This window comes from Oryx dammah, unplaced genomic scaffold, assembly GCF_014754425.2.
Source record: "Oryx dammah isolate SB20612 unplaced genomic scaffold, SCBI_Odam_1.1 HiC_scaffold_12, whole genome shotgun sequence".
Classification (NCBI taxonomy): Eukaryota; Metazoa; Chordata; class Mammalia; order Artiodactyla; family Bovidae; genus Oryx; species Oryx dammah.
Window position 1 is genome coordinate 47,858,894 of NW_024070196.1, and position 20,936 is coordinate 47,879,829.

The window sequence follows — 20,936 nt, forward strand, 5'->3', positions numbered from 1 at the left end:
GTGTATAGCAAAGTGATTGTTATACATTTATATATATATGTATATGAAATCTTTTTTTTAATCAGATTCTTTTCCATTATAGGTTACTACAAGATATTGAATATAGCTCTCTGTGCTATATAGCAGGTCCTTATTTATCTATTTTATATATAGTCGTGGGTCTCTGCTAATCCTGAACTCCTCATTTATCCCTCCCCTCTTTCCCCTTTGCTAACCGTAAGTTTGTCTTCTATGTCTGTGAGTATATTTCTGTTTTGTAAATAAGTTCATTTGATTTGCCTAATTAAAAAGTCCATGGTAAAAAATAGTTTCTATGATATGATCCCGTTCTTGTAAAATAACATCTCTCTCTAGATGGTTATCCATAAAGTGTCAAAAGAGATTACGTACAAAATGATCGCCAAACTTTCAGCAAGAGACCACATACTGTATGATTCCATTTATGTGAAATGCCCCCCAAAAGGCAAATCTACAGAGACAGAAAGTGGATTAGTGGTTGCCCAGGGCTAGGGGTGGGAATGGGGATTAACAGCAAATGGGGTGACAAAAATATTCCAAAACTGGGTCATGGCAATGGTTACCCAACTCAGTCAATCTCCTAAAATGTCACTGAATCATACACTGGAAGTAAGCTGCAACCCATGCTAATTTTTTAATAACACTGTTCCTGCCACAAAAATATACCTGTAGGCAGCCAGTCTGTAACCCCTGGCTTACCTAACAGGGTCATCAAGGGGATTACCCAACTCAGAGTTAAGCCCTTTACTTGAAAAATGAAACTCCTGAATCCTCACAATAACCCTTTGAATTAGATACCAGATTGTCTCTCAGGGAGAGTGCAAATCAGTGATGGTAGAGGTTTACTCACGAAGTCATGTCCGACTCTTGTGACCCCATGGACTGTAGCCCACCAGGGTTCTCTGTCCATGGGATTTCCTAGGCAAGGATACTGGAGAGGATTGCCATTCCCTTCTCCAGGGGATCTTCCCTACCCAGGGATCAAACCTGCGTCTCCTGCACTGCAGGCGGATTCTTTACTGCTAAGTCACCAGGGAAGCTGCAAGTCAGTAATAAAGACCAATGATCAGCAAGGACCTAGTACGTGACCATGACTGGGGGGAGGGGGCCTCTAGATCCAAAACCAAGTACCTCTCCCCTGCCCCTCCTCCCAAAGTTACTTTTCGGCCACTGAAAAGAGCATTGAATGTCCAGCCACAAGCAAAGGAGGTATCCCTCAGGACAGTGATTCTCAGTGGGGGTGATTTTGCCTACTAGGGGACATTTAATAATGTCTGGAGACATGTTTGTTTGTCACAACTCAGAGTGTTATGGACATCTACTGGAAGAAGTCAAAGAGGCTTCTAAACATCCTGCAATGCATGGAACAGTCCCCATAACAAAGAATTAGCTGGCACAAAATATTAAGAGTGGTAGGGTTGCAAATCCTGTCTCTGAACTCGGGACTTTGCTGTTCAACACAGCAGCCACGAGCCACACGTGGCTCTGAGCCACTTGAAATGGGGCTCAGATGGAGGTGTGCTCTGTGTCAAACACACTGGATTTGAAAGTTGTTGCTGTTCAGTTGCTAAATTGTGTCTGACTCTTTGTGACCCCGTGAACTACAGCATGCCAGGCTCCCCTGTGTTTCACTATGTCCCGGAGTTTGCTTGAACTCATGCCCACTGGGGATTCCCTAATAGCTCAGTTGGTAAAGAATCAGCGTGCAATGCAGGAGACCCTGGTTCAATTGCTGGGTCGGGAAGATCCGCTGGAGAAGGGATGGGCTACCTACTCCAGTACTGTTGGGCTTCCCTTGTGGCTCAGCTGGTAAAGACTCTGCCTGCAATGCAGGAGACCTGGGTTTGATCATTGGGTTGGGAAAATCCCCTGGAGAAGGGAAAGGCTACACTTTCCAGTATTGCGGCCTGGAGAATTCCATGGACTGTAAAGTTCATGCGGTTGCAGAGTCGGGGACGACTGAGCGACTTGCACTTTCACTTTTCACATGTCCATTGAGTCGGTGATCAGATTTAGCACCCAAAAATGTGAACGTCCTGTTAATAATTTTCACATGGGCTACCTGTTGAAATGACAATATTTTAAATATAATGGGTTAGACACATGCATTAAAAACCAAATTCACCTGTTTCTTTTTACTTTTTTATTGAATGTGACAACTAGCGAATCTAACTTACTCATGTGGCTCATGCTATATTTTTATTGGTCAGTGTTGTTTAGAACTTCGACCACTTCCTCTTCTCCTCCCACAGGCTTTTGAGGTCTTCTGTAAAGGACTTTGGGATCAGGGTTACCATCAGGTCATAAACCACTGTTGGGTGAATTAGAAAAAAGCATCTTTTCTTTGAGACAGTACCTCCAACAGTCAAAAAAAGGTGGTCTGGCAACCCACTCCAGTGTTCTTGCCTGGAGAATCCCAGGGACGGGGGAGCCTGGTGGCCTGCCGTCTATGGGGTCGCATAGAGTCGGACATGACTGAAGCGACTTAGCAGCAGTAGCAGCATATTGCTGGGATGCTTTACTGCCACCTACTGGAAGGTTTGTGTAACAATTTAGACAACCGTGAACGTGGCATCCAGTGCAGTGAACAATTTCAACAAAGCTGGGCTGCTCGTGTCCATTCTGGGGGTGGGGTTTGCAGCGAAAGACTTTTCCACTCCAATCCTCCCCTTTCCATGGTTTTAAGGTTCTCTTCCATGCAAACATGTTGTTTTTAACTCCAGAGAGAAGACTGATTGCTACTTGTCAGACTTGATTTGGGGCCAGGGTTGGGGGGGCGGGGTCGGTTCGGGTGAAGAGGGAAACATTATCTGGATGCTTTCTCTTGGATATGTATTTTTTTTTCTGGATATGTTTCTATTGATTTCAAAAAATACACAGAAAGACCAAATGCTTAATTTCTGGCTTCAAAAACCCCTCACTGTCTTATTCTTTGAGCAAGCATCGCAGGCGCGTGATCATGGTAAATGTTGGTAGGAAAGATCAGAAAGTAGGGTCCTTGCCTCAAGACAGTCTCAATTTATCCCCCCCACTTACCTCCTCATAACCATAAGCTTGATTTCTACATCTGTGACTCTATTTATGTTTTGTAGATAAGTTCCTTTGTATCTTTCTTTAGGTTCCACATGTAAGTGATGTCATATGATATTTGTGTTTTTCTGTATGACTTACTTCACTTGGTATGACTATCTCTAGGTCCATCGAATGGCGTTATTTCATTCTTTTCATATGGCTGAGTAATATCCTATTCTATGCGTACCACATCTTCTTTATCCATTCATTGGTTGATGGACTTTTAGGACTGTGCTTCCATGCCCTGGCTATTGTAAATAGTGTTGCAATGAACACTGGGGTACTATATATACAACAGATAACAAAGCCCTGCTGTCTAGCACAGGGAACTCTACTCAATACTCTATAATGACCTATATGGGGAAAGAATACAAAAAAAATAGACATATGTATGCTGCTGTTGCTGCTAAGTCAATTCAGTCGTGTCTGACTCTGTGCGACCCCATAGACGGCAGCCCACCAGGCTCCGCCATCCCTGGGATTCTCCAGGCAAGAACACTGGAGTGGGTTGCCATTTCCTTCTTCAATGCATGAAAGTGAAAAGTGAAAGTGAAGTCGCTCAGTCGTGTCCGACTCTTCGCAACCCCATGGACTGCAGCCTACCAGGCTCCTCTGCCCATGGGATTTTCCAGGCAGGAGTACTGGAGCGGGGTGCCATCGCCTTCTCCAAGACACATGTATGCTCCTGCTGCTAAGTCGCTTCAGTCGTGACCGACTCTGCGACCCCATAGATGGCAGCCCATCAGGCTCTGCCATCCCTGGGATAGATATATGTATAGGTATAACCAAATCACTTTGCTGTACACCTGAAACTAACACAACATTGTAAATCAACTGTACTCCAATAAAATTTTAAAAAAGATAGTGTCTAAGGCAGGGATTCTCGAGGAAAACTTTCTCTTGGCAGGACAAAATGGTAACTTTTCTTTTATTTTTATTTAAAAAACTATAAAAGATTTTTTTTTAATGGTAACTATCTTAGACCAGCAGATGACATAGTCTCCATGGAAACTTACTCAAAAGCAGCCACAGACAATATAGAGACAGATTCGAAGAATGAAATTTTGCCATTTGCGTCAACGTGGATGGACTTGGAGGACCTTATGCTAAGTGCAATACAGCAGACAGAGAAAGACAAATACTGTATGATATCATTTATATGTGAAATCTAAAAAACCCAACAAATTAGTAAGTAAAACAACAAATAGGCAGACTTGCAGACAGAGAACAAGCCAGTGGTTACCAGTGGGGGCAGGGGTGACAGGGGTAGCGGACAAAAGGATTATTATGGGATTATATGAAATCATGTGAACTGCAAAATATTATAGGATTTAAAGTATATTCTCTTCAAAAAATTATTTTTAAAAAAGAAATAGATTTGAGTGGTCATGTTTCAATAAAACTTATTTACAAAGCAGGTGGTAGGCTGAATTTGACCCAGTGTTCATAATTTGCCTCATGGAACAGCGGTTTCAACAGCTGCCCCATGGTTCAGATGCATGCGGCCGGTGTGTTTTATATTTTATTTTTTGCCCATTGTAGTTTTATTTCTTATTACATTTGTGGCCAACATTGAAAGACAGATGACTTTTATGAAATTTGAGGCATCTCTTGAAGGCCTACCAATCCTGAACTCACATTTCTACACGGCCATAATTCTTTGTGACCCCGTGGACTGTAGCCTGCCAGGCTCCTCCATCCATGGGATTTTCCAGGCAAGAGTACTGGAGTGGGTTGTCATTTCCTTCTCCAGGGGATCTTCCCAACCCAGGAACTGAACCCAGGTCTGAGCCACCAGGGAAGCCCCCTATAACTGGCAGGAGTTGACCATGGCTGCCCTTCCAGAAACGGGCTTGTCTGATTCACCACTTCACTCACTCAAATCACCCGCTTGGTTACTGTAGGTACTTGGGTCTGACTTATGGTCCACAGCACACTTGAGGACAACAAGGCCAGCATGATGTCAAATTAAGAGATGGAGATGAGAAAGTTTAGTGAAGCCCAGAAAGGTTGTGAACACAAACCAACTCACCAGACCTCTTATTTCACCAGGCTAACTTTTCTTGGTGAACAAGATGCCCCCATGAAGTTTCCACCAGCTCAATCCAGATGACTAATGGAATCACTTACGTTGAACATTTTTTTTCTGTCTGTGCGACCTGGCTTGCAGGATCTTAGTTCCCCAACCAGGGATTGAACCCGAGCCCCGGCAATGAAAGTGCTGAGTTGTAACCCCTTGACTGCCAGGAAACTCCCTGGAATCACTTACTTTGATGACCTCCTCATCTGTGGACTTGCATTCCACGGACTCCGAGATATCTGTCACGATACTGTTCTCCTCCACGGTGACCACCTTGATGGGCATGGCAACTGTCTTTCCCGTGAGGATGGCGGTGTTCAGGATCTCAGTGTCCTGCCGGAAGAACGAGACATACGTGGGTCAAGGGAGCTATTTGGTTCTCTCAGAGACTAGGGGAAGCCTTCCACGGTGTGTGCCTCTTCTCATTTAGACAAGACATGGCCGCAGTTACCTTAGGAACCTGGGCAAAAGGGTTATAGGTGTCCTGCTTGCTAGACAGAAGATCATCTTAAGGTCAAGGACTCTATGTGCTGTGTTTATACGTGAAAATGAGTGGCAAGTTCAAATTGTGTATTTTGGAGGTTTCTAGAGGAGTCAAATTTGTGGTTTAAAAACAATTTTAAAATGAATGTTCAACAGTCTTATGGACACAGCGGGGGCGGCAGGTGGGGTACAAATTGAGAGAGTATCATTGAAACATATTTATTACCATATATAAAGTAGATAGCTAATGGGAAGTCGCTGTATAACACAGGGAGCTCAGCCCGGTGCTCTGTGACAACCTAGAGGGGTGGGATGGGAGCTGGGTGGGAGGGAGGGGTGCTTCCCAGGTGACTCCGTAGGTAAAGAATCCACCTACAATGCAGGAGACACAGGTTCAATCCCTGGATCAGAAAGATGCCCTGGAGCAGGGCATGGCAACCCACTCTACTATTCTTGCCTGGAGAACCCTGTGGACACAAGAGCCTGCCAGGCTACAGTCTACAGGGTCGCAAAGAGTCGGCCATGACTGAAGTGACTAAGCATGCATGCATGGCTGAGGTTGATGTATGGCAGAAACCAACACAACATTGTAAAGCAATTATCCTCCAATTAAAAAGAAATTTAAAAAACAAAATAAAAATGCATGTTCACAACAGAATCTGCAAGGCACCGCATGCAGATTTTTAGTATACTTGTTCATTTCTTGTTACGTCGGGGTGAACTGTCTCATTGTAATAAAGCCTGTCCTCTTTGTAGCCTATTCTCACAAACAAGTTAAATTTTTGTTTGATCAGATCCAGGTGCAAAATCGCATGATAGATTTGTAGTAAAAAATCTTTTAAACCTTAGAAAGATAACCTGGTGCTAGGTGTTTCCCAATTTACTTTTAGTTATATTTTCAACTATGACAATAAAAAAAAATGCATCCTTTTTCTTTGTTGCAGAGACCAAGTAAAAGGTACACATCAGTGAGGTTTCAGTTGTAAGAAACAGAAATTGCCTGGCTATTTTGTGCAGGAAAGTACTGTGGAAGGTGGAATCACCAAGATGCCCATGTTCCAATCTCCAGAACCTGTATGTCTGTTGCCTTATATGGTAAAAGGGACTTTACAGTTATGATGAAGGATCTTGGGCTTCCATGGTGGTTCAGCTAGTAAAGAACCTGCCTGCCAATGCAGGATCCCGCCAGGCTCCTCTGTCCCTGGGTTCTCCAGGCAAGAATACTGGAGTGAGTTGCCATGCCCTCCTCCAGGGGATCTTCCCCACCTGGGAACTGAACCCTCATCTCTTGCATCTCCTGCATTGACAGGCAGGTTCTTTACTCCTGAGCCAGCGGGGAAGCCCCAGATATTCACTACAAGAGCAATCAAAGAGTTAGGTAATTTTTACCCCAAATGCCCATCATCACTGCTACATCTTGGCAACTGGCTTCATTGCTTTGTGTGGAACACGAGTCTTCTCCTGTTGCCCCACTGTGGCCCATTCCCTTGGAGGTCTGGGGGCTTTGCTTTATCCTGTTCATACTGACTTCATGCAAAATGATTAGCGTCACACCTCTCACGTGTCTTATGATTTGCAAAGTGATGAAGAAAATGCCTTCTCTCTTAAATCTGTAGGCGCTCCCTGTTGGCACTTGTGCAATCCTGTTCCTTATGGTCAAACGAAGATGAAAAGGGGTCTGTGGCTTTGGGATGGCTATTGGCACCTTTTACCTCTGAGTCAATTTCTCCCCAAATCCCTCTCCAGAACTGCTGCTCTACTTTGAAGCAGGAGATGCAGGGAAAGAGATTTTCTCAGTTCTTCCTCCAGGGAAGCAATTGACACAGAAGTGACCTTTTGCATTAACCAAGTGCACAGCTGAAAGAGCCATCAGTTACAAAGGGGAGCACCAGCCTCTCTTCGACACTGGTGCCCATCGACCCTCTGCCATGTCTTCTCTTGGGTCCATGGGATTCCTGGAGCTGGAGCTGCCATTTGGGCAGCTTGCGCATTGGCTATTACCGATGCCAAGAATACTGCAGAAATTCCCCAAGTCCGTTTTCAGGTTCATTACAGGTAATGTGCTCAGAGTTCAGTCTTAACATTTTCTTTCTGAGAATGGTCTTTGGCTAATGGCTTCATTAAAGCAGCAAACTCCCTCGTGGATTAATTGTGATTAGTTTGCTAATGGTCGTTGCAGTTTCTCTCTCTCTCACACACACACACACACATGCACACACTATCTTTCACCTAAGACTTCCTATCCCTAAACTGAGTTACACCAAGATTAACACTGATGGGTCATTAGATATTTTTTGTGAACCAAGCTCAACTTCAGGAACACAAATGAACAGTCATAGAAATGCCAATATTTAAAATGGATAACCAACAAGGACCTACTGTATAGCACAGAGAACTCTGCTCAATGTTATGTGGCAGCCTGGATGGGAGGGGGGTTTGAGGCAGAATGGATACATGTGTATGTGCGGCTAAGTTCCTTTGTCTACCTGAAACTATCACAAAGCTATACTCCAACACTTAATGAAAAGTTAAAAATAACAAAAATGCCAAATGACTGAAGAAAGCATTGATCTTTGGATAATCTGATTAAGCCACAGGGATGAAGTTCCTTGTATTTAAAAATTCCTTTCTAATCTAAAAAAAAGATACAAAATGAGCTTATTTACAAAACAGAAATAGACTCACAGACTTAGAGAATGAATTTATGGTTATCAGAGGGAAACGGTGTGGGATAGAGATTGGGAGGTTGGGTTGGACATGTACACACTGCTATATTTAAAACAATCAACAAAGACCTACTGTAGAGCACAAGGAACTCTGCGCTATGCTCTATAATAACCTAAATGGAAAAGAATTTACAAAAGGATAGATACACTGAATCATTTTGCTGTACACCTTAAACCAACACAACACTGTAAATCAAAGATATTTCAATATAAAATAATTTTTAAGTAAAAGAAATAAAGAAAAAGACTCCCTTCCTGATCAACCATTTTGGTGAATGTTTGTTACTTGGTGGGCATGGAGCATTTGGAATCCCAGATTCTACTCTATGCTTTAATCTTCTATAGAGCCTTCATCATACTCTTATTGTTTGGATCTTGGTTTCTTCATTCTACAAATTAAGGGACTGGACCACATCTTCTATTGGACCACACCATCTATATCTCTTTCCACCTGTCAAATCCTACATAACCATGAAGATCCACCAGCCATTTAATGAACCCTTACTGCGCACCCAGCATGTTCTTGTCGCTGGGTTATAACACATTGAACCAGAGTGATAAGCCCCCATTCACACAGATGTATGGGATGGTGGGGGTGTGAGGCATAAGCAGGCAACCACAATATTGGGTCTGACAGGACTTTCTCATTAACCAGTGGCAAAAATCCAACTCAATCCAGTCTAAGTAGAAAGGCGACTTGTTGCCTTGTACAACTCAAGTATCTGAGGGAAGATTTCAGCTTCAGGTATTGCTAGAACCAGGTTCTCAAAACAAAACTGCAATTAATTCCTACGTCTCTCCATCTCTTGACTCTCTTTCCCACTGTTTGGCTTCATCAATTAGTAAGCTATTTCTATACAGTAGACCTCCAGCTATATTCTCCATGGCTCAAATCTGTGTTCTTCCATCAAAGAACTCAACAGCAAAAAACACACAAAGTCCCCAAATAGCCCAATTTAAAAATGGGCAAAGGACCTGAACAGATAACTCTTCAAAGACAATATCCAAATGGCCAACAGATACGTGAAAAGATGTTTAACATTACTAACCAGTGTAAATCAAAACCACAAAGAGATATTACTTCACACCTGTTTAGGTGGATATTATCCAAAAGTCAAAAGATGACTTGTTGGTGAAGATCTGGAAGAAAGAAAACCCTTATGCACTGCTGGTGGGAGTGTAAATTGGTGCAGCCACTATGGGAAACAGGATGGAGTGTCTTCAGAAAATTAAAAATAGAACAATCATGTCATCCAGCAATCTCACTTCTGAGTATACCCTAATAAGAAGAAATCACCATCTTGAAGAGTTATCTACACCCCCATGTTCATGGCAGTATTATTCATAGTAGTCAAGATATGGAAACAACCTGAGTGTCTGTCTACAGATGAGCAGACAAAGAAAATGTGATATATATGTATACAATGGAATACTAGACAACATCAAAAAAGAAGAACATCTGGACCTCCCTGGTGGTTCAGTGGTTGGGAGTCCACCTGCCAATTCAGGGGACCCAGGTTTGATCCCGGGTCTGGGAAGATTCCATATGCCTTGAGGCAACGGAGCACATGTGTTGTAAACTACTGAGGCTGCTCACTTGGAGCCTTGCTCTGCAGCCAGAGAAGCCCAGGCACTGCAACTAGAGAAAGCCCGTGTTCAGCATCAAAGACCCAGTGAGGCCAAAATTCATATAAAGTAAATAAGCTAAAAAATTTAAAGAGAAAATACTGATATTCGTGATAACATGGATGAAACTGGACAATGCTTTGCTAAATGAAAAAAGTCAGACACAAAAGTCAAACGCTGTGTGATCTCACTTATATGTGGCATCTAAAAAAAAAAGTTGTACTCATAAAAATCAGAAAGTAGACTGATCTGGGGCTGGGAGTCCGTTTATAAGATGGATAAGTTCTGGAGACCACACGTACAGCATGGTGACCATAGCTAATAACATGTATCGAGGTCTTGCAATTTCCTGAGAAAGCAGATCTAAAGTGTTCTCAGTGTGCACACACATGCACACACACACGGTAACTATGTGAGGCGATGGGTGTGTTAACTGCTTGACTGTGGCTGTCAGTGCACAACGCATACATGTACTAAAACCTATACCTTATAGAAATATGCAGTGGAATATTACTCAGCCATAGAAAGGAATGAAACGATGCTACTGGCAGCAACATGGATGAGCCTAGAGAGCCAAGGACAGAGCCTTCAGGAGAAACCAGACCTTCTGACACCTTTATCTTGGATTTCTGGTCTCCAGAACTGTGAGAAATTAAAGCTCTGTTGTTTAACCACCCAGTCGTGGATTTTGCTACAGTAACCCTGGAAAGTAAGATATGTCCTTTATCATAACCTGAGAAGGGGTCCTTGATATTGTGGAGAAGATGTATGGATTCTGTTGGCATAAAATCACGGAGGAGTGATGTTATGAGAGGCAGCCAATATTTGTGTGTCTGGAGGGTACTATACTCCAGGGATCCTTAGGTTGTGAATCTGGAATTCTGGGAGAGAAGAGAGGGGATAAAACACCCAGTGGGTATGGGCTTGAGTCATTGAAGAAGAACCTTTGGCTGCCTCTCCAAGGTGGGCCTGGTGCATTTGAGGGGTGGGAAATGAGGAATTCCCACGTCATCCTTGGATACCTGTGAGTGAACAGTTTTCAGGTTGGATTGCATTGTTCTGGTTTCTCCTAATTACGGGCATAGCCGTGGGATTAGCAAAACCAACGGCACATAAGGTAAAAGCAGGGGACAGTGAGGATCCCAGGCATGGCCTGGGCACATTATCCCGGTCTGACTGTAAAACTCCTTTGTCCTCTCCCAGAGACTTGGAGAGATGCTGTGCTGGGAAGGAGGGAACCTTTTCTGGCGAGTTAAAAATATGTGTGTGTGCACAAGTATGTGTATGAAACTGACATTGCAGGTTACAGATATGGGGCTGGTTACTCCCCTCAAATCTTTTTCGAGTTGAGGCCAATTCACAGCAATATGCCCAACACACTATTTATTTTAATTAATTAATTAATTAACTGATTTTTGGCTGCTCTGAACCTTTACTGTGTGCGGGCTTTCTCAAGTTGCAGTGAGCGGGTTTCTCATCTCAGTGACTTCTCCTGTTTTTCGAGCACAGACTCTAGAGTGTGGGCTCAGCCGTTGTGGCACACAGGCTCAGCTGCCTCGTGGCATGTGGAATCTTCCCCAACAGGGGTCTAACCCAGGTCCCCTGCATTGATTGGCAGGCAGGTTCTTAACCACTGGACCACCAGGGAAGTTCCCCCAGCACACTATTTAAACACAAACAGTTGTGGGTTTTCTAAACCCCCAGCTGGACCTGGAAGAGTTCATTTTGTGCAGGGCCAGCTAGGAGCAGGTGCTGCTTGCCTTCATCCTCTACATAGCGCTGCTCTGGAGGCCAGCCTGTGAGCCTCCTTTTCTCCAGGCCCCCTGAGGTATGGGATGCTCAGCATCAATGAATGGAGCCCTCTCTCTTGAAAGTAGGTAGGTGTACACCTCCTGTCCCCCAGCACACATCAGATCCCACTCATCAACACCATTTCAGAGCCTTGCAGAACATGATTAAGACAGAACTGTTACTTGGACACTTTATGTGTTATTAAATGTTTGTTCTCTGTTTTTAATGTTTTTTTTCCCCCCTCCTTCCACCCCCTTCTGTCCGGAACGAGAGAACTGTTCTGTGTTTCTGAAAAGAATCAATCAAGTAAGGTACTTTTAAATCACTGTCATTTCAAACTTGGAAAAAGCCCAAGGCTTCAGGGAAAACGCACTTTGTTTGATTTGCCCTCATAAATGTAAATTGGTTTGGCCACTTTCTGCAATTTTTTTTTTTTTTTTTTACAAATTGGAGTTTTAATTTTTAAATAAATTGAGAAGACAGAATTGCTTCTGAAGGGTTGAAAAAGTTGAAGGTGTGTGAACTGATGGAAAAGATAAGTCCACAGACTTCCCTGGCACTCCGGTGGTTAAGACTCCATGCTTCCAATGCAAGGAGCACTGGTCATGGAACTAAGATCTCAGGTGTCACGTGGTGCAGCCAAGACAAGAAAAGTCCAAATGGCCAGGGGATGGGGTACTTATCCCAGGAGTGGGTGTGAAATGCCCACTACAGATTCTCCAGAGACTTCTCAAGGAGAGAAATAAGAAGAATGAAAATGTGTGATGTCGACCCAGTGGAATATTACTCAGTTGCAAAAAAGGGATGAAGTGCTGATATGTGGGACTATGTGGATAAACCTTGAAACATAATGTTAACTGAAAGGAGCCAGACACAAAATGACAATTATTGTAAGATTCTATTTATATAAAATGTCTAATTTTATGCAAATGCATATTTGATAGGCAAATCCATAGAGATGGAAAGCAAACTGATGGACTGATGGTTGCCAGGAGCTTGGCAGGGGTGGGTGTGGTGGGAAGTAGACTGACTGCTTGAAGAGTATGATTTTTATTTTAGGGTGATGGGAATGTTCTAGAATTGTACAGTGGTGATGGCTCCACAACCTTGTAAATATACTAAGAACCACTCACTAAAGACTTTAAAATGGTACATTTTATTCCACTCCTAGGTATTTATCCAAAGAAAAGAAAGTATTCATTCAGAAAGATGCATGTGCCCTAAATGTTCATAGCAGCATTTTTACTAATGCTACGATATGGAAGCAACCTAAGTATCCGTCAACAGATGAATGGATAAAGAAGACGTGATACAAACACATACACACACAAACAATGGAATATTAGACATAAAAAGAATGAAATTTTGCCATTTGCAGCATCAGGGATGGACCTAGAGATTGTTAAACTGAGTGAGTTAAGTCAGACAAAGACAAATATTTTATGTTACCACTTATACGTAGAATCTAAAAATGAAACAAACTAAGGAATATAACAAAACAGAAGCAGACTCACAAATACAGAGAATAAAGTATTGGTTACCAGTGGGGAGAGAAAAGAGGGAGGGATAGTATAAGAGCACAGGAGTAAGAGGTACAGAGTATTAAGTATAAAATAAACTATAAGGATTTACTGTACAACACAGGGAATACAGCCAATATTTCATAACTATAAACAGAGCACAACCTTTAACAGTTGTGAATCACTATCCTATATATCTGAAATACATAATATTGTATATCAACCACACCTCATCAAAAAATTTAAAAATATTAAATATAGAAAATAAATAAACAATACCCTATAGTTCTGTCAAAAAATGGTACATTTTATACTGTGTGAATTACATCTCAGTGTGTGTTAGTTGCTCAGTTGTGTCTGACTCTTTGTGACCCCATGGACTGTAGCCCACCAGGCTTCCCTTCTCCAGGGGATCTTCCTGACCCAGGGATAAAACCCAGGTGTCCTGCTTTGTAGGTGGACTCTTTACTGTCTGAGTTACCAGGGAAGCCCACTTTAAAAAGAGAAGGAAAAGTGTATGGGAGATGGGTTAGTATAAATTTACAATGTTGTGTTAGTTTCTGGTGTATAATATATAATTTGAAATATATACATATTTTATTTATATATATATATATGTGTATATATATATACATATATATATTCTTTTTCAGCTTCCCAGGTGTCTCAGTGATAAAAAATCTGCCTGCCAAGCAGAAGACACGGGTTTGACCCCTGGGTCAGGAAGATCCCCTGGAGGAGGAAATGGCAATCCACTCCAGTGTTCTTGCCTGGAGGACCCCACAGAGAGGCCATGGCCAGGTTCAGACCCAGTTCTGCTTCTTGGCTGACCATGTGGCCTCAGATAAGTCGATTGATCTATCCATCCATCCTCCGTTCACTCACCCCGGAAATGAGACCAAGATAAAATGCATTTTCAGGTCAAAGACTGACATTGGGGGTTCAGATCTCATGAGAGGCTGAGGATGAGGCAAGTTTAATCTAAAATATTCCAGAAGGTAGAAAACAACCTCTCTCAAGGGAAACTCTCCTGCACTGTTGGTGGGAATGTTAAGTTGGTGCAGCCACTATGGACAACAGTATAGAAGGTCCTCAAAAAACTAAAACTAGAATTGCCATAGGGTCCAGCAATCCCACTCCTGGGCATCTATCCAGACAAAACTATAATTTGAAAAGGTACCTGCACCCTTATGTCCATAGCAACACCATTCACAAGAGCCAAGACATGGAAGTGACCTAAATGTCCATGGACAGATGAATGGGAAGGAAGATGTGGCACCCATATACAGTGGGATACTACTGAGCCATAAAAAGCATGAAATAATGGCATTTGCAGCAACAGGGATGGACCTGGAGAGTATCATACTAAGTGAAGGCAGTCAGAAGGAGAAAGACAAGTATCGTATGATGTCACTTACATGTGGCATCTGAAGCAGGACACAAATGAATGTACCTATGAAACAGAAACAGAGTCACAGACACAGGGAATAGCCTGGTGCTTGCCAAGCTGGAGAGGGGGAAGGTGGTGGTAGGAAAAGGATGGACTGGGAGTTTGGGATTAGCAGATGCAAAACAGTATATGTAGGATGGATAAATAACAAGGTCCTACTATAGAGCACAGGGAACTGTATCCAATATCTTGTAATAAACCGTAATGGAAAAAAAAATGAGAAAGAATATGCGGTGGTGGTGGTTTAGCCGCTCAGTTGTGTCTGACTCTGTGCGACCCCATGAACTGCAGCCCACCAGGCTCCTCTGCCCATGGGTCTCTCCAGTCAATAATACTGGGGTGGGTTGCCATTGCCTTCTCCAGGGGGAATCTTCCCGACCCGGGGGTCAAACCCACGTTCTTCTGCTTGGCAAGCAGATTCTTTACCACTGAGCCACCTGGAAAGCTGAAAAAGTATATATACATATTAAATTGCTTTGCTGTACACTAGAAACTAACCCAATACTGTAAATCAACTATATTTCAGTAATAAAAAGAAAACAATCTCTCTCACTGAGTGTGTGCCTGGGAGTCATTTAGAAGTCTAAGCACCATTTAATAATAATAATAATTTTAAAAAAGGCAATGGCATCCCACTCCAGTACTCTTGCCTGGAAAATCCCATGGATGGAGGAGCCTGGTGGGCTGCAGTCTATGAGGTCGCTAAGAGTCGGACCCGACTGAGCGACTTCACTTTCACTTCTCACTTTCATGCATTGAAGAAGGAAATGGCAACCCACTCCAGTGTTCTTGCCTGGAGAATCCCAGGGATGGGAGAGCCTGGTGGGCTGCCGTCTCTGGGGTCACACAGAGTCAGACACGACTGAAGTGACTTAGCAGCAGCAGCAGCAGCAGCCTACACAATAGGCATTGCTAAATGCATTCTTCTCTACTATCAACCCATGAAGCACATGGTCTTGTTTTGCCTGGTCTTACTCATGAGGGTACTGAGGCCTGAGCTGGTTGAGTGATGTGTCCAGGGTACACAGACCCGAGGTGGCCTGGCCAGGTTTAAATGTGGAACTCCAGGGCTGAGACATGTGGTCTCTCCTCCTGCTCGACACTGAAGAGCTAGCACACGGGACAGAACTGCCTTGGTTCTGCCTCTGCTCTTTCTTTGCTGTGTTTTAAATTCTCCAAGTGAAGTAAGTCAGAAAGCGAAAAACAAATATCGTATATTAATGCACATATGTGGAATCTAGAAAAATAGTACTGATGAACCTATTTGCAATAGAGATGCAATTAGGACTAGAGATGTAGATGTAGAGAATGGACCTGTGGAGACTGGGGGGCAGGGAAGGAGAGGGTGAGATAAACTGAGAGGGTTGCATTGGCATATATGCTACCAGGGGCTTCCCAGGTGGCGTTTGTGGTGAAGAACCCCCTGCCAATGCAGAAGACATAAGAGATGCGGGTTTGATCCCTGGGTTGGGAAGATTTCTTGGAGAAGGAAATGGCAACCCACCCCAGTATTCTTGCCTGGAGAATCCCCATGGACAGAGGAGCCTAGCGGGATACAGTCTATCAGGTTGCAAAGAGTTGGACCTGACTGAAGCGACTTAACACCTAACTGATTGACATTATTGCATAGCAGAAACCAACGTAACATTGTAAAGCAATTATCTTCCAATTTAAAAAGAAATTTAAAGACAAATAAAAAATTGATTAACCTTGCTAAAATAAATAAATAAATTCCCCAAGCATCAGTTTCCTCGGCTGTGAACCTGGGGAATCATTAAGGTTGTTGTGAAGATTAAATGTCATGTTTATGAATGGCCTGTCAGGGCTTGGAACAAAGTCCTAGTTGACTAAAAGGGCAGCTATTAAGCACAAATGTGAAATGTCTGGGTTGAGGCAACCGGGAGATGGATAAAAGTCAACACGTCCTCCTAAACTCTCTTTTCTCTACTGGCTTTGGAGCAAGAGGCATAGAAAATATAATCAAATGAAAATAAGACAGCATGTAGCAAGAACGTGAACACATTGCCTAGAAGAACAGACACGTTAGCACTCAGGGGTGTGGAGGTGACTGCAGATGAAGAGTTTCATGTTTTCCCTGAAGAAGGTGGCTTAGAGTGATTCAATGACTAGGATAGTCTACAGTTTACCGATTCATTGTCACACACTGTCAGTGCTGAGACAGACACTGCAACCGTGTATTGCTTCTTAGAATTAAAGATAATTTAATTGAATTTATTTACATTTTTGCAGGGAGAGGAGACATCTATGAGAGCCTTACTGATAACTTTCTTGGCATATTAGTTTTACCATCTGATCAACAAGATCCAGGGGCCAAATTCTGCCCATGGTCAATATTTTTATGTGAACTGGTAAGCCAAGAATGATCTTTACACTAGTCAAGGCTAAAAAAAAAATACAGAAAGAGAATATGCCAGACATTGTATATGTCTCTGTAAAATCTAAAATGTTTACTCTCTAGCCCTTTACAGAAAAATTCTGCCAAGCTCTGAACAGAAGATCATTTTCCCCAAATGATGGGGTTCTCATGTCCCCAAGGGTGTTTCCTAACCCTCTGGTGTTCAAGTCATTCTGCTTTGTAGAACTGAGCATCCTTGTAGGTGCTACCTCCTGTTGCTATCCTTACAGTTTTGCTTTCCTTCAACTGTTATCTCCGCTGATTCACTTTGTTTTCAGCTACAGCTGACCATCAGCACCACGACTGGCATGGAAGCCTGAATTCTTGGCACAAACTGGATGAATCTGCATCTGGCAATAATTTTCATTGTATGTGGGAGACCTGGGGGCTTTGAACCCACAAGAAGGATGGCACTAGAGCAGGGAAGCTTGTGTTAAGCAGGAAGAGGTCTTTGAATCAAGGTTGACTTTGTGTTTGCTAATTCCAATCCCAAAGAAAGGAAATGCAAAAGAATGCTCAAACTACCGCACAACTGCACTCATCTCACATGCTAGTAAAGTAATGCTCAAAATTCTCCAAGCCAGGCTTCAGCAATACGTGAACCGTGAACTTCCTGATGTTCAAGCTGGTTTTAGAAAATGCAGAGGAACCAGAGATCAAATTGCCAACATCCGCTGGACCATGGAAAAAGCAAGAGAGTTCCAGAAAAACATCTATTTATGCTTTATTGACTATGCCAAAGCCTTTGACTGTGGATCACAAGAAACTGTGGAAAATTCTGAAAGAGATGGGAATACCAGACCACCTAACCTGCCTCTTGAGAAATCTGTATGCAGGTCAGGAAGCAGCAGTTAGAACTGGACATGGAAAAACAGACTGGTTCCAAATAGGAAAAGGAGTATGTCAAGGCTGTATATTGTCACCCTGCTTATTTAACTTCTATGCAGAGTACATCATGAGAAACACCGGACTGGAAGAAACACAAGCTGGAATCAAGATTGCTGGGAGAAATATCAATAACCTCAGCTATGCAGATGACACCACCCTTATGGCAGAAAGTGAAGAGGAACTAAAAAGCCTCTTGTGGAGGCTGAAAAAGTTGGCTTAAAGCTCAACATTCAGAAAACAAACATCATGGCATCCGGTCCCATCACTTCATGGGAAATAGATGGGGAAACAGTGGAACCAGTGTCAGACTTTATTTTTGGGGGGCTCCAAAATCACTGCAGATGGTGATTGCAGCCATGAAATTAAAAGACGCTTACTCCTTGGAAGAAAAGTTATGACCAACCTAGATAGTATATTCAAAAGCAGAGACATTACTTTGCCGACTAAGGTCTGTCTAGTCAAGGCTATGGTTTTTCCTGTGGTCATGTATGGATGTGAGAGTTGGTCTGTGAAGAAGGCTGAGCACCGAAGAATTGATGTTTTTGAACTGTGGTGTTGCAGAAGACTCTTGAGAGTCCCTTGGCTTGCAAGGAGATCCAACCCGTCCATTCTGAAGGAGATCAACCCTGGGATTTCTTTGGAAGGAATGATGCTAAAGCTGAAGGTCCAGTATTTTGGCCACCTCATGCGAAGAGTTGACTCATTGGAGAAGACTTTGATGCTGGGAGGGATTGTGGGGAGGAGGAGAAGGGGACGACAGAGGATGAGATGGCTGGATGGCATCACTGACTCGATGCATGTGAGTCTGAGTGAACTCCGGGGGTTGGTGATGGACAGGGAGGCCTGGCGTGCTGCGATTCATGGGGTCACAAACAGTCGGACACGACTGAGCGACTGAACTGAACTGAACTAATGTGCAGTCATGATTAGTTTCATGGTATGATAGTGTTTGGTTCTCTGAACAAGCTTTTAGCTCAAGGAGAGTGAGTATAACCGCTTGAAAAATAAGAAGCCCCTACAATTGATCTTTCCAGACTTAAGCATGGAGGATAACATTACAAATGACTGCTTCAGAAGGAAAAGTGTATGACTAGACACACATACAGAGATCCAATGAGTGGTTATCAGTGGGACTGGGAAGGGGAAAAGGGAGAGGCAATATAGGAGTAGGGGAGTAAGAGGTACAAACTATTAGGTATAAAACAAGCTAAAAGGATATATTGTACAACATGGGGAATAAAGCCAATACTTTATAATAACTATAAACAGAGTATGGAACAACTGACTGGTTCAAAATTGGGAAAGGAGTATGCCAAGGCTATGTATTGTCACCATGTTTATGTAACTTCAATGCAGAGTACATCATGCGAAATCCTGGGTTGGATTAATCTCAAGCTGGAATCAAGATTTCTGGGAGAAATATTAACAACTTCATTTATACAGATAATAACACTCTAATGGCAGAAAGTAAAGAGAAACTAAGGATCCTCTTGACAAGGGTGACAGAAAAGAGTGAAAAAGTTGGCTTAAAACTCAACATTCAAAAAACAAAGATCATGGCATCCAGTTCCATCACTTCATGGCAAATGGACAGGAAAAAAGGCAGACGCAATGACATATTTTATTTTCTTGGGTTCCAAAATCATTGTGGACGGTGACTGCACCCATGAAGTTAAAAGACGCTTGCTCCTTGGAAGAAAAGCTATGACAAACCTAGGGAGCGTATCAAAAAGCAGAAACATCACTTTCCCAATAAAGGTCCATATAGTCAAAGCTATGGTTTTTCCAGTAGTCACATACAGATGTGAGAGTTGGACCATAAAGAAGGCTGAGCACTGAAGAATTGATGCTTTCGAATTATGGTGCTGGAGAAGACTCCTGAGAGTCCCTTGGACTGCAAGAAGATCAAACCAGTCAATCCTAAAGGAAATCAACCCTGGATATTCATTGGAAGGACTGATGCTGAAGGTGAAGCTCTAATACTTTGGCCACCTGATGGGAAGAGCTGCCTCACTGGAAAAGACCCTAATGGTGGGAAAGACTGAAGGCAAAAGAAGGGAGTGGCAGAGGACGAGATGGTTAGACAGCATCACTGACTCAGTGAACATAAATGAGTAAACTCCAGGAGACAGTGGAAGACAGAGGAGCCTGGCGTGCTGCAGTCCATGGGGTCACAGAGAGTCGAATGTGGCACAGCAACTTAGTGACTGAACAATAAATAAGTGGAGTATAAGCTTCAAAAGTTGTGAATCACTATGTGGCACACCTCTAACATACAAAACTGCACATCCACTGTACTTCAATATAAAATGTATTTTAAAAATATGTGCTTTTTTGAGGAACTTCCATACCGTTCTGCATAGTGGCTGTATCAATTTACATTCCCACCAACAGTGCAGCAGGGTTCCCTTTTCTCCACACCCACTCCAGCATTTACTGTTTGTAGATTTTTTGATGATGGCCATTCTGACCGGTATGAGGTGATACCTCATTGTAATTTTGATTTGCGTGTCTCTAATTATGGACCTAGAGTCTGTCAATACAGAGGGAAGTAAGACAGAAAGAGGAAAACAAATACTGTATATTAACACATATATGTGAGATACAGAAAAATGTTACAGATGAACCTATTTGCAGAGCAAAAATAGAGACTTGGATGTACAAAACAAACACATGGACACGGAGGGGTGGGCAGCAAATTGGGAAATTGGGATTGACATATATACCGTGTGTAAAATAGATGGCTGGTGGGAAGCTGCTGTATAACACTGGGAGCTCACCTCGGTGCTCTGTGATGACCTAGGGGGATGGGATGGAGTGGTGGGGCGAGGTCCAAGAGGGAGAGGATATACGTATACATATAGCC

At 42.9% G+C, this 20,936-nt stretch overlaps 1 protein-coding gene across 1 annotated transcript in view; it reads right to left on the minus strand.

Moving 5' to 3' along the window:
- The window catches only part of TMEM132C (transmembrane protein 132C), a 288,223-nt gene that overhangs the window by 29,563 nt on the left and 237,724 nt on the right, over nucleotides 1-20,936 (minus strand). Inside the window, exon 5 of the mRNA XM_040251283.1 lies at nucleotides 5,360-5,503. Coding sequence (XP_040107217.1) covers nucleotides 5,360-5,503 — 144 coding nt within the window. The remainder of the gene's footprint in view (nucleotides 1-5,359; nucleotides 5,504-20,936) is intronic.